The sequence below is a fragment of the Aedes albopictus genome, chromosome 1 (genome assembly GCF_035046485.1).
Source record: "Aedes albopictus strain Foshan chromosome 1, AalbF5, whole genome shotgun sequence".
Classification (NCBI taxonomy): domain Eukaryota; kingdom Metazoa; phylum Arthropoda; class Insecta; order Diptera; family Culicidae; genus Aedes; species Aedes albopictus.
Genome location: NC_085136.1, coordinates 256,281,537 through 256,294,794, shown reverse-complemented (window position 1 = coordinate 256,294,794; position 13,258 = coordinate 256,281,537). Strand labels below are relative to the sequence as shown.

At 43.5% G+C, this 13,258-nt stretch overlaps 1 protein-coding gene across 1 annotated transcript; it reads right to left on the bottom strand.

Moving 5' to 3' along the window:
- Window positions 1–1,709: 1,709 nt before the first annotated feature.
- Window positions 1,710–13,229, bottom strand: LOC134291590 (uncharacterized). The gene is made up of 2 exons (XM_062859535.1): window positions 11,832–13,229; window positions 1,710–1,790 (listed from the first exon to the last, which is right to left on the bottom strand). The coding sequence occupies exons 1-2, from the start codon at window positions 13,227–13,229 to the stop codon at window positions 1,710–1,712; spliced, it is 1,479 nt and encodes a 492-aa protein (XP_062715519.1).
- Between the last annotated feature and the right edge of the window lie 29 nt (window positions 13,230–13,258).

Genomic DNA, 13,258 nt, shown 5'->3' with positions numbered 1-13,258 from the left:
GTGAAAGCAGCACGAAGGCATCCAATTCGATATAGTAAAATAGAATACGTCTAGACGCTGCACAAAGTGTAAGTGCAGCTGTCAATTGCAATCGCTCACGTAGTGCCCTAGTGGACAATAGAGCTGTAAAATAGGTTAAGTGATCAAGAATAAAAAAAAACCCTTGGATTACGGTTGGAAAGAAGAAGATAGTGAGAAAAGCGAAGTCAGCCCGTAAACGCAAACGGAGCGACGCGCTGGTCGAGGCTGACACGTACGCCGAGGTGCTTAGGGCCATGCGTAACTCGGCACCGGCGAACAAGGGTCACACGACGGGCGGGTCAAAATGTTCAGGCACGCGAGGAGGTCGAGCCAACTGACGATCATGCAGATTACACAGCTAACCCAGAACCACTGTGAAGACGCACAACAGGTGCTGTGGCAGTCAGCCTTGGAGTCAAGAACAGCTATCGCCCTACTATCGGACCTATACCACAACCCTCCCGATAACGGGAACTGGGTAGCGGATAAAGCCAAGATAGCGACGATCTGTACAACCGGTCGTTTTCCGGTCCAGGAAATTATTACTACGTCGCACGAGAGCTTCGTTGCAATAGTGAAGATCAACGGGGTGTACTACTGCAGTTGTTATGCCGCTCCCAGGTGGCCGATAGACCGGTTCCCGTCTATGCTGGATTCGCTATCAAGCGCACTAGTGAGATTGAGTCCCGTGGTCATCAGTGGAGACTTCAACGCCTGGGAGTTTAACTAACGCGGGGCGCTGAGCTCTACTTAAAGCTATGGCTAGACTGAACGTGGATATCGCGAACGTAGGCGACAGAAAAACCTACAGTAGGAACAGTGTGTCGGTGTCCATCATTGATGTGACCTTCTAGAGCCCGGATATAAACCCTAGTTCGGACTGGAGAGTCGACGATGGATATATGCGATTCGATACAGGGTAGAACACGGAGGAAGACGGCCACAGCCGAAGATCATCGACTGTTGTCAGGGATGGCTGACCTCGCGCTTCGATAAGCCGGCATTTGTCCATAAGTGATTGATCTATTTGGAACCCTAAGTCGTGCATATGACGCCGCAATGCCAAGGCTACCCAGAAATAGACGCAAACCAGTGTACTAGTGGTGTCCAGAATACGCAGAACTCCGCGCATCCTGCCTAAAAGCAAGAAGGAGGATGCAAAGAACTCGCACCGATGCGGGTAGAATGGAGCGAAGTAAGGCCTACAGAGCGGCTAAACTGGCACTCTCTGCCAGGTAGAAATGTTTCTAGACAGAGGTGAGTTTCCGGAGAGGTGAAAACATTAAAGATTGGTTCTACTGCCCTAACCCGGGAGCCACCTCACGACCCGTCGGCATTTAGACTCATCTGTCTTTCGGGCACCACCGGGAAACTGTTGGAACGAATCATTCTGTCGAGGCAGATGGTCTATACCGAGAAACCAGATGAATCTGGGCTCTCGTTCAACCAGTTCGACTTCCGGAAGGTCGATCGACGGTTGACGCTGTTACCTTGGCTGTAACCAAAACGGCCGAGATAGTGCTCCGAACGAAAGCGACGGGGAAACTGCTACTGCACGGTCGTCATGCTGGACATGAAGAATGCATTCAACAGCGTCAGCAAGGCCACCATCGAGTGGTACCATGCACCAAATAGGATTTCCGGATAGCCTATGCTGGATATTTGAGAGCTACTTCCAGAATAGGGTGCTAAGTCATGACATCGGGGAAAGTGAAAGATGCTACAACAACACCGCGGGCGTAGCTCCGCATCCCATCCTGGGCCCGGTTCTATGAAATGCGAATTGTTTAAATACCTTCAAGCACAGAGAACAGACATCAAGGCTAGAACAAATTTCATTCGGAAAGTTGTGTAAGGATTTGAATCTTTACTTGAGTAAGGTTGCAAACCAATACACGATGACAACACCAACGCCACCAAACATCAAATTGCCACAGTCAGTGGTGAATTGAAACATTTCAAGTGGTGAATTGAATTAGTATGGGAAATTAACCGATTGCAGCGCCACGCTATTGCCACTTGTGTTGCCGATTTCAAATGGCCGTTAAATTCCTTACACAGTTTCGGAACTGGACTTGGATGTCTGTTCTCTGTGCTTCAAGGTATGTAACCTCTATGCGTATATGACCATACAAAGCTGTCCTACAAATGATAAGGAGTGGGGAATGAGAAATGAGCAATTAGGATCAAGGAATAAGCAATGAAGAGTAATGAGTGAATAGTGCAGAGTGAGTAGTTCAGTGAAGAGTAAGATGCTGGTGTTAGATATGAGGCAAGGAGTAACCAGTGAAGAGTGGAGAGTGGGGCAGTAGGGTGGGGCTAATTTCGAAAAATCTCTCCGATATATGATTTCCCAAGTGGCAAGTAATCTACTAGTCGAAATAAGTGAGCTGTACAAAAATGAGCGATTCCGGTTCATACTTAGGGGTGGCGCAAAGGGTTCAAGTGAAATTTTTGCTAGAACAAACTTTCAAAAAACATTTTAAATTAAATTTTCAAACTTATTTTTTCTAGACTAAATCGGTGATTCTAGAACCCAATAGGGTCAAGCTTGGGCTCAAAATTGCGATATCTCCACTGGTTTCCGAGATATTTGAAAAAATATATCATATTTTGATACCCAACCCAAAAAACGACATTTTTTTAAATATCTCAGAAAGATTTTGAGCAGAAATTTGGCCCAATCGGGTTTTTAAATTTAAAAAAATGTCTATTTTTTTTTTTGATTTTATACGAAAGAACACCTTTTTTTGAGCCACTTTGATTTTTTTCAGATTTTTAGAACTTTATTTTGATACCTAAAATCAAAATATGGAATTATCTCAACACCGCTAAAGAAGCCAATTGGGTTCTAGAATCAGCGATTTAGTCTAGAAGGATTATGTTTGAAAATTAAATTTGAAATGATTTTTGAAGGTTTACTCTTGCAAAAATTTCACTTGAACCCTTTGCGCCACCCCCAAATATGAACCGAAATCGCTCATTTTTGTACAGCTCACTTATTTCGACTAGTAGATTACTTGGGAAATCATATATCGGAGAGATTTTTTGAAATTAGCCCCACCCTAGTGAGAAGTCGGTAGTGAGAAATAATCTATGAAAAGTGAAGAATGATAACCAAGAAGTGCAGTGTTTGGAATCAGAAGTTGAAAAAAGGTATGGACACGTTAAATGCTTCCAGTGAGCTATTCGCTTTTTTAAGGAAGCACGACACTAGACTACGGACTATGCCACTAGCCGCACGACCACGAAGACACACAAAAGTTAGTAGTAAGCAGCAAGAAGTGAGTAGTTAGGAGTGAACGACGAAGAGTGAGAAGTGAGTAGAGGGCAATGAAGAGTGAGCGAAGAAGAGAGATCAGTTTAGAGTGAGAGGTGAGTAATAAATAAGGAGTTGGCACTGAGGAGTAAGCAGTGAGGAATGAAAAACTGCAAAGTGAATAAATACAAGTGTGAATCATTGAAAAGTGAGGAGTTAGCAGCAATGATTCAGTAGGGAGCGACAAGGGGTCGTCCATAAACGACGTAGCATTTTTAGAAGATTGTTGACACCCCTTTCCCCTTAGACTATTTTCTCATACCTAATACATGGCTCGTAGCATTTTCGGATACCCCCCTCCCCTTAAATTCTACGCCATTTATAGACGACCCCTAAGGAGTGAGAAAAGATAAATTGAAGTGAGGAGCAAGCAGTTGAGCAGGATCCTGCGCTCGAGTTAAGGGTGTTTCGGTTGAAATTTTGTCACACAATTTTAAGTCTCATGAAGTACATATGCATGTCAAAATGTTGTGTAAAACTTTCATTCGATTCCATCCAGCCGCTAAATAAAATATTATTTGTTTAGGTGGTACCCAGTCCGATTTTTCGACTCGAATTGCAACAGCTTTGGAAGTATTCCTACAAATTAGCTTAACATTTTACTGAGGAAGCATTATTAGAATAGTATTAAACTGTAGAATTTTCGGAATTCGGAGAACTCGGAGCAGCATTGATAGTTCTATATTAAAAATCAAAATTATGCTTTACGGTTCTAAAAGTGCCGAATATAATCTATAGAGCGAAAAGTGCCAAATTTTAGGATGTTGACTTCATCAATATGTCCATCAATACTAAATCGATTTTGATGACAATGTTATGGTAAGCTACATATAATATACTATTGTTGGTCTAAAAATGAGCAGTTTTGGTGTACGCAATATAAAGTAATGAAAAAATAAAAATGCGAGACCAATCTTTGGCCGGAGCACCCTTTATTTAGGAGTGATCAGTAAAGGTAGGGTAAAGATAATACATAGAAAAGAGAGAATAGTGAAGTCAGTAATGGGATGAGTGAGCAGTGACGAGTTAGGTGTGAGAAGTGAGTAGTGAAGAGTGGGCAGTGAAAACTGAAGAATGAGTAGCAAACAGTGAGAACTGACCAGTAAGGAGTGAAAACTGATCTGTGAGAAGCGATCAGTGAGAAGTGATCAATGAGAAGTGATCAGTGAGAAGTGAACGTTGAAAAGTGAAACACAAGGAAAGAAATAAGAGAAGTAATGAGTGAGCAGGGAAGAAAAAGAATTGAACTGAAATCAATGAGCAGTAAAAAGTGAAGAGTGAGGTGTGCAATGAAAACAGGAGTGAAAAGTGTGGACTGAAGAGCGAGCAATGAATGAGAAGTAATTAGGAGTGAGCATTGAAGAATAAGTGTGAATCAGTGAAGAATTCGAAGTGAGTACGTGTGCCGAGAAAATATTAAATTCGCTAGATTGATCGGCAGTTTTTCTTTAAAAAAAATAAAATAAATTGAATGACCTATGAGATTTCCTTCTCTGAAGAGATGAATAGAAATTATCACATTATCCTGATGAATTTATCCCTGTTTTGTACAACACTTATCGGTAAAGAAGCAAATAATGTTGAAACCAAGATTGAAACTTTAATCACGCTTTCTCAGTTTGCTATTTTGAAACATGAGACAACTTAGCTGAGCTGTACACGTCAGTGAAGCCTTTCATCAATCACTGCTATCATGTTGACCACTACCTTTATCTCACGTTTCCGTACAGCACAACTGTTACCGCACACACAATACCTCCAGCCAGAAGAGCCGCCAACGGCAAACAAGAAGCCTCGCGCTGTTCGAATGCAAATCGCCCATTTAGCGTTGGTTAATTCAAGCCCAACAGCCCGCGTAATGGCCCGGTATTAGGAATCGGTGGGATAATTTGATCGCAAATGAGTCATTAATTTGAAAATTGACTTCTGGGCAGCCCAAGCCAAGCCGCAGCAACAGCAATAGACCACCCCGTGGCAGGCCATTCTGCCAAATCACTACGAATTCGTTCGTGGGATCCGAGTACATCTTGATAAGTATTGCTTACTCCGCGAAAGGGGGCGCTACCGAGCGGCCCTGTAAGCCATCACCCATCTGCTACTTCGACAGAGAGCATCCCGGAAGGGGTCACGCAGGCCAAATCGTTTAGCCTAAAACCAGCTGCTGGCAGTAGCAACCAGAGGTTTGCCAAATCGAAATGGATTTCCAAACGTTCCGAGGCAGTTCCATTCGATTCGGTATGCAACTTTGGTGGGTAACTAAGTGTTGAACGCACACGATGCCATTGGCCCGATCGCGTAAAGATCGGATTACCCAAGTCTTATTGGAGGAGAGATGATCATTGCTGCGCGCTAGCCGAGGGAAGTCAGAAGACAGTAAATAGGCAGCAGAGGGCCATCACAGCCCTCCTGCCGTGGCGTGGGCCTTTCTCAACCTTCGCCGAAGCAAATGCGCGTGCACAACTGCCGAAAAAATTATGCACTCCGTCTAAACGATGAATGCGCAGATGGAAATCATGGGAACATTACGGCTCATAAAAAAAGATGATTTTTCTGTATCGAAATATCGAATTAATTAAAAAACGCGAAAATTAAATTATCTCGTTTCTTGCTGCGCCCCCAGCCAGCGATTACTCATCTTTCGGGGGTGAGATGCTCAATGCCATTTGCCATCGGAGTCAGTAGAGGGCGTGCGAGACGGAGTGGCACTCGAGGAGCCAATGTTTGCACCGTTGGTGTATTGACTTGACGCGGTGCAGTGGCGGCGTGGCGCGTGTATGCTTCAAGTGCTGACGACAACCAAGCCGACGACGACGACGACGACCCAGTGATCTTTAGGAGCCGGCAAATGAAATGTAAGTACGTACCTCTGATTGAAAGTGCAGAACTTACCACGCAGGCGCTAGGTAGCTAGGTACCTACCTATTTAAGTGCACTTTTAAACAGTTGGATTGCGCGCGCGTAGTTCGCGAACGAACGATTTGCACAAATTTGGGTTGACTGACACCAATCACCGTGAGATGAGGTACTTTATGACTGATTTTGAGTGCATCATCAACCTCCAGATTTGCTCGCACAGTTGAGCAACGTAGGAAATTAATTCATTATTATTTATTTTACATCATAGTTTTTCAAACTGTCGGCTGTAAAATGATGAGTTTTCAACCTGTAAAAAGTGTTCAATGATCTGGTCCTAAAAATTTCCCACTAGATATGTGCGCCGACTACATTACCTGCAGAAATTACCGAAAAAATCCCGATTCCGATTGCAATTTTAGAGCCAAGAGTTTCCCAAAAGATTTTCAAGGCGAGTCCCTGGAGGATTTCCAAGAAAAAATCCCTCACAGAAATATCTGAAGGGATTCCAGAAGAATTCCCTAAAAGGCTTTCAGAAGGAATTTCTGAATGATTTCCAGGAAGAATTGTGTGGTATTGAATCAGCATTGTTGTTCGACTAGCCTTCCAATTACGCTGGTAACACATGGAACTTCTGTAAGAAATTCTGTCTCATGGCGACAGTCCACAGCGCGTCCGGATGACCGCACTCTTACTTTTGTAAGAAATTCTGTCTCTTAGCGACAGTAAAAACAGTCCACAGCGCGTCCAGATGACCGCACTCTTTTTTTTACCGCACTTTTACTTTTATAAGAAATTCTTTCACATGGCGACAATAAAAACTGTCCACAGTCCACAGCGCGTCCGGATGACCGCACTCTTACTTTTGTAAGAAATTCTGTCTCTTAGCGACAGTAAAAACAGTCCACAGAGCGTCCGGATGACCGCAGTCTTACTTTTATAAGAAATTATGTCTCATGGCGACAATAAAAACAGTCCACAGTCCACAGCGCGTCCGGATGACCGCACTCTTACTTTTGTAAGAAATTCTGTCTCGTAGCGACAGTAAAAACAGTCCACAGCGCGTCCGGATGACCGCACCCTTACTTCTGTAAGAAATTCTGTCTCATGGCGACAGTAAAAACAGTCCACAGCGCGTCCGGATGACCACACTCTTACTTTTATAAGAAATTATGTCACATGGCGACAATAAAAACAGTCCACAGCGTGTCCGGATGACCGCACTCTTACTTTTATAAGAAATTATGTCTCTTGGCGACAGTAAGAACAGTCCACAGCGCGTCCGGATGACCGCACTCTTACTTTTAAAAGAAATTCTGTCTCATGGCGACAGTAAAAACAGTCCACAGCGCGTCCGGATGACCGCACTCTTACTTTTAAAAGAAATTTTGTCTCATGGCGACAATAAAAACAGTCCACAGCGTGTCCGGATGACCGCACCCTTACTTCTGTAAGAAATTCTGTCTCATGGCGACAGTAAAAACAGTCCACAGCGCGTCCGGATGACCGCACCCTTACTTTTAAAAGAAATTTTGTCTCATGGCGACAATAAAAACAGTCCACAGCGTGTCCGGATGACTGCACCCTTACTTTTGTAAGAAATTCTGTCTCGTAGCAACAGTAAAAACAATCCACAACGTGTCCGGATGACCACACTCTTACTTTTGTAAGAAATTCTGTCACATGGTGACAATAAAAACAGTCCACAGCGCGTCCGGATGACCGCACTCTTAGCGGCAGTAAAAATAATTTGTCTCATGGTGAATGGATCTATCATATGGTCTGACGTTGAAACTTCCACTATTTGTTTGTTGTATAATTGATGACCCATTAGAATCCCATTAGACGGTATGACATTTGTAGAAGATACTGCAGTTTAAGAATAATACATGCAGAAGATACACCTAAGGGAAGAGCTATGAGACTTGGGTAATATATTTTGGTTTGGTATGCAGTCATAAATAGTAAAAAAAAGTTTATTATCAAAGCTTTGCAAGTTTATCGTGATGAATGATCCGTGCTGATTAAAATGCGAAGGCTGCGCACAACTTCCACCACGAATAAAAAAATGTCGTGTCGTGGCTCAGTTGTGCGACGTCTGATTTAATGACAGTACTATAATACTAGTGTGCGCAGGTATTCAGTAAAGCTTTGCTGATGGCAGACATGTGTACATACAGTAGATATATATTACCGCTCAGTGCTCATCGATTATCAATTCTGATAATACAAATTAAATAAAACAGCAACAACATCAAAACATGAACAACTGTGGAAGACTGATGTTAAAATTGAACAAAAAAAATTCCTGAGAAGAGGGAGGTATTGAATCAGCATTGTTGTTCGACTAGCCTTCCAATGACGCTAGTAACACATGGTCTGCCAAATGCACATCAAGCAATCTAGTAGGCGTGCAAACGGTCGTCGCGTCATCACTTCGCGGACGTCAAAAGATAAACTCAAGTTACTTCCTGGGGGCACCCGCTTGTCCACAATAATTCGAAGCTCCACAGGAATCACTGAAAAGTTTCCAGGAGGAATCCATGAAATATTACTTGAAGGAATCTCCGTAGAATTTTCGGTAGGAATCCCCAGAGGAATTCTAAGACTAATTCCCGAAGCATATTCAGGAGAAACTCCCTAAGTAATTCCTGAATGATTTTCCGAAAAAATCTTCGATAGATTTCCAGGTAGAGCCCCAAAGAATTTCCAGGAGGAATCCTTGGAAGACTTTCAGAGGGAATTGCCGTAGGGTTTCCAGGAAGAATCTCTCGGAAGAATTCCACGAGGAATATTCCAAGGAACTCCAGGAGCAATCTCTGAATGTTTTTCAGTGGAATCCCCGAATGATTTCCTGGAGTAATCCTGGAAGAAGTTCCGGGAGGGATCCCCGTATGATTTCCAGGAGGATTCTCTGAAGAAATTCTCGAAGGAATTCTTGGAGGAGTTTGCATTGCATTCCAAAAGAAACCCGCGAAGGAATTCCTGAAAGATTTAGAAGAGGAACTCATTATAGCCCTGAAGAAATTCTCCAAGTAACTCCTAGAAGAATCCCTGAAGGAACTCCTCTAGGAGTTCTTGTAGGGTGTTCTGGAGAATTCTCTGATGTAGCTCCTGGAGGCATCTCCGAATTCTCCCGGAAATATCTCCGAAAGACCTTCAAGAGCGATCCCTGGAAGAATCCCAGAATAAACTTCCGGAGGAGTCCCTGAACGAACTCCTAGAGGAATCTTAGAAGAAACTCTTGGACCAATCCCTTCTGAAGGAATTCCTGAGGGAACTTCTGGGGTATCCCTGAATTCTCCTGGAGATAAACTTGGATACTTCTGTAAAACCTATGAAGGAAAACATGGAAAGATCTATTAAGCAGCTCCAGGTTGAATCTCTTAAGAAATATTTACACAAATCCCTGTGACTCTTGGAGGAACTTCTGTAGGAACGTCTGAACGACTCCCTGGAGGAATCCTTACACTAATCTCTAAAGGACCTCCTGCAGCGAAGGATCTTCTGCAGGAGTTTCTGAAGGATACCCCGGAGGCATCCCTGAATTCTCCTGAAAGGGTCTCTGAATCAACTTCTGTAGGAATGCCTGAGGGAACTCCTGTTGGGATAACTGAGGGAACTTCTGAAAGAATCCATGATGAAGCAACTGGAGGCACCCTTGAACCCTCCTGGAACTACTGAGGAGGTCCCAGACGGAACTCCTGAAGAGATCCCTTCTTCACTTCTGGAGCACTCCGTGTAAGAGTTACTCCACTGCGAGAAATTTTTGAAGGAACTCCTGGATTAATACCTGGAGGAACTTCTATAGCAATATCTAAAAAAAACTCCCAGAGAAATCCTCTAAGAACTTCTGAAGGAACCTTTGAGAAATCTCCATAATGCATCCCGTAGAAAATCAAGGAGGAATCCACGAAGGAATTTCAGGAGAGATCCTTGTCAAAATAGCTATAGCCTCTTGTAATCTTCTCGATTCAAAAATGTGACTTGGGTGAAGAAATTTCAGAGCAATTCTAGAAGAAACTTCAAGAGAGAAATTTCTGAAAGAAATCTTGGAGAGATTCTAGGGGGAACTAAAAAATTATTGACTGGGAACTAAAACATTATTGAAGGATCTCCTGGGATAATTGCTGAGGGAATTCCATAAGGTATTTCATTTCTAATGAAATTCTTAGAAAAATGCTTGATAAAATTCCAGGAAAGAACTCCTGTAGGAGTCCTAGAAGAAACTCCTTCAACAAGCCCAGATTCTGGGGAGAATCTACAATACCAATACAGGACAGAATGTGTTGAATCTGGAAGCAGGGTAATGAATCCAAAGAAAGCTAATGGTTTCAGAAAAATACAAGGGTGCTGGAAAGAACCCGGAACAAACCACTTACCTAACCTTATTATTTTTCAGATGCTGGGTAGGGCTTCCTCCAGGTGCTCCTCTATTTTTCTAAAGATTTCTTGATCTTCACACTTTCAAGAATATTTCAAAGTATTCCTTGAAAGAACGTTTCAGACGTTACTTCAAAAATCATGAGATGCTCGTTAATTTCAGGAGTTCCTAGAGAATTCGTTCAGAATTTCTTGGGAATTCTTCCAGAAACTGCTCCAGGAAATCCTCCAGAAGTTACATGGGAATTCCTTCAGGCATTCTCCATAGAAGTTCCTTGAAAATTTTCGGAAGTTCTTGGAAAAATCTTGCAGGATTTCCTCGAAAGTTTTTGCGGTAGCTTATCGAGAATTCCTCCTTTTTCATTTCCTCCAGTGTTCCTTGGGTTCCAGGAGTTCCTTGGGTGGACCTTCAGAAACTCCACCAGAACTTCCTGGAACTTTCTATAGGAGACAATTTACTTTACAGTTGCACTAACGTAAGAACTTCACGACACACACAATACGCGACGCGACACAAGACAACACTTATCGTTCTTACAATCGTCAAGAAAAGATTTAAAAAATTACCTTTTGTCGACCGGTTTCGGGCGTGATCTAGCCCATCTTCAGGACAATGTCCGACTGACTGCGGTGTGTTCGTACGTTGTTCGTATACGTCCAAAAGAAGAGAAATTTACTCTATCGTCAAGTCTACTAGGTCGAAGAGACACGATGCGATGGGAGGGTCATCCTCATTCATCAATTGCTTTTTCGACCCTGTGATGAACATGGACTCCCATGCATTCAAATGCGAAGATTTGTTGACACATTTGAGCAGTTTCGCTTCTTCCCAGTTGATGTTGTGATTACTGCTCGCTGTATGAACTGCCACGCTGGATTCGTTTTGTTTGTTTGTGTCAACGGCATTCTTATGTTCCCTGATTCTGGTTTTGAATTTCCGGCGTGTCTGACCTATGTAGACAGCTGGACAGTCCCTGCATGGAATTTCATAAATTCCTGACTGCTCATCCGGGGGAACCTTATCCTTCAGATTGCATAGTAGTTCACGTAACGTGTTGGCGCTTTTGTGCACTACTTGCAATCCATGTCGTTGAAGCTTCGATTTTATTGGGTTGGTTACTTTAGGGTAGAACGGTAGGCTAATCCTTTTTGTTTGTCCTGCTATTGGCTCCAGCGTTGTTATGTTCTGACGGTGTTTTTTGCGTTTGTGTTTTTGTAGAATTTTGTCTACGAAAGTTCGGTTGTATCCATTGACCTCGGCTGCAGCGTAAATTCGATTCTGTTCTTCCTTGAATTCTACGCTATCCAACGGTACATTGTAGAGCCGGTGAGCCATAGAATGGAAGGCGGCTTGCTTTTGGGCACCAAAGTGGTTGGAATCGGATGTTATGTACCGATCTGTGCTAGTTGGCTTGCGATAAATCCCAAATTTCAGAGTGTTATCCTCGTTTCTGCTAATCATCAGATCCAAGAAAGGCAACTTCCCGTCTACTTCCTTCTCAACCGTGAATTTGATCGTTTCATGTTGTGAATTTAGCATGCTAAGTGTCTGGTCTACGTACCGTTCCTTCACCGGGGCGAAAACATCGTCTACGTAGCGCCACCACACTCGGGGAAAAAGCTTCTGTTTCTGGGCTTCATTTTCTAGATCGCTCATAAACAAATCGGCCAGAAGTGGTGAGAGCTTACTACCCATGCTCAGGCCAAAGGTCTGTTTGTAGTATTTTCCCCGGAAGTTGAAAAAATTTTGGTTCATACAGACCTTGGCAACAGAGAGATAAGCCTCGATGTGGTTTAGCGGCACTCGGCACCGTTCCAAGTGTCGGCGCAGGCTTTGCAGAGCTTCAGTGGCTGGTACGCTCGGAAATAGAGCGGCGACATCGAACGATACCAGAATTTCACCTCGTCGCAATTTGAACCCCTCTAGCTGCTCAACCAAATCCACCGAGTTTTTAACACTTTTGCCATGCTTCACAGGGTATTTTCTCATTTCTTCCACTAGCCACGCTGCCATTTTTTCGGTAGGGGTACGGATGTTGGACGAGATCGGGCGCATACCTACCGGATTCTTATGAATCTTTGGTAGGCAATACAAGGATGCCACCGTCGGGTTTGGAACATGGAACTTTCTTTCCAACCTGTCTTCGCCCATCAAGTTAGCTACCTTCTTCCGGACATGATTCACTTCCTCAACCATTCTGTTAAGAGGATCTTTCGGCTTTCCGTTTTTGAAAGTAAACTCTTCATACGGACCGGCACTGATCATGTCCCGAACGCGCGAGTCGTAATCTTCTCTATCCATAATCACTACCGCGTTCCCCTTATCGGCACGAGAGTATATCACATCACGAGATTTCAACAGACGGATTGTGCACCACGTATCGAAGTTGGCGCGATTTTTGTTCTCCTTTTTGCTCGCCGTTCTCACTATGCATTCCTTAACACTGTGACGGGTGGCTGCTTTATACGCGTGATTCTCGAACTGAATGGCACTTTCGATATTGCTCACGATATCGGCAAGGGGGGCACACCGGGGGGAGATAGCGAAATTTAACCCTTTGTTGAGCAAATCTAGCTCTGCTTTCGTAAATTGGATGGAAGAGAGGTTCACTACGAAATTGTCTATCGTTCGCGGTGCACTTTTCGTTTTCATGGGTGCCTGTGTGTTTTCGAGAGATCGTA

Bases quoted from the DNA above. Each gene is read 5' to 3' on its own strand.
- LOC134291590 (XM_062859535.1), bottom strand. From the start codon at position 13,229: ATGAAAACGAAAAGTGCACCGCGAACGATAGACAATTTCGTAGTGAAC. The intron at 1,791-11,831 runs GTCAATGGATAC...CGCATTTCATAG, and splicing joins GAATTTACGCTGCAGCCGAG to AACCGGGCCCAGGATGGGAT.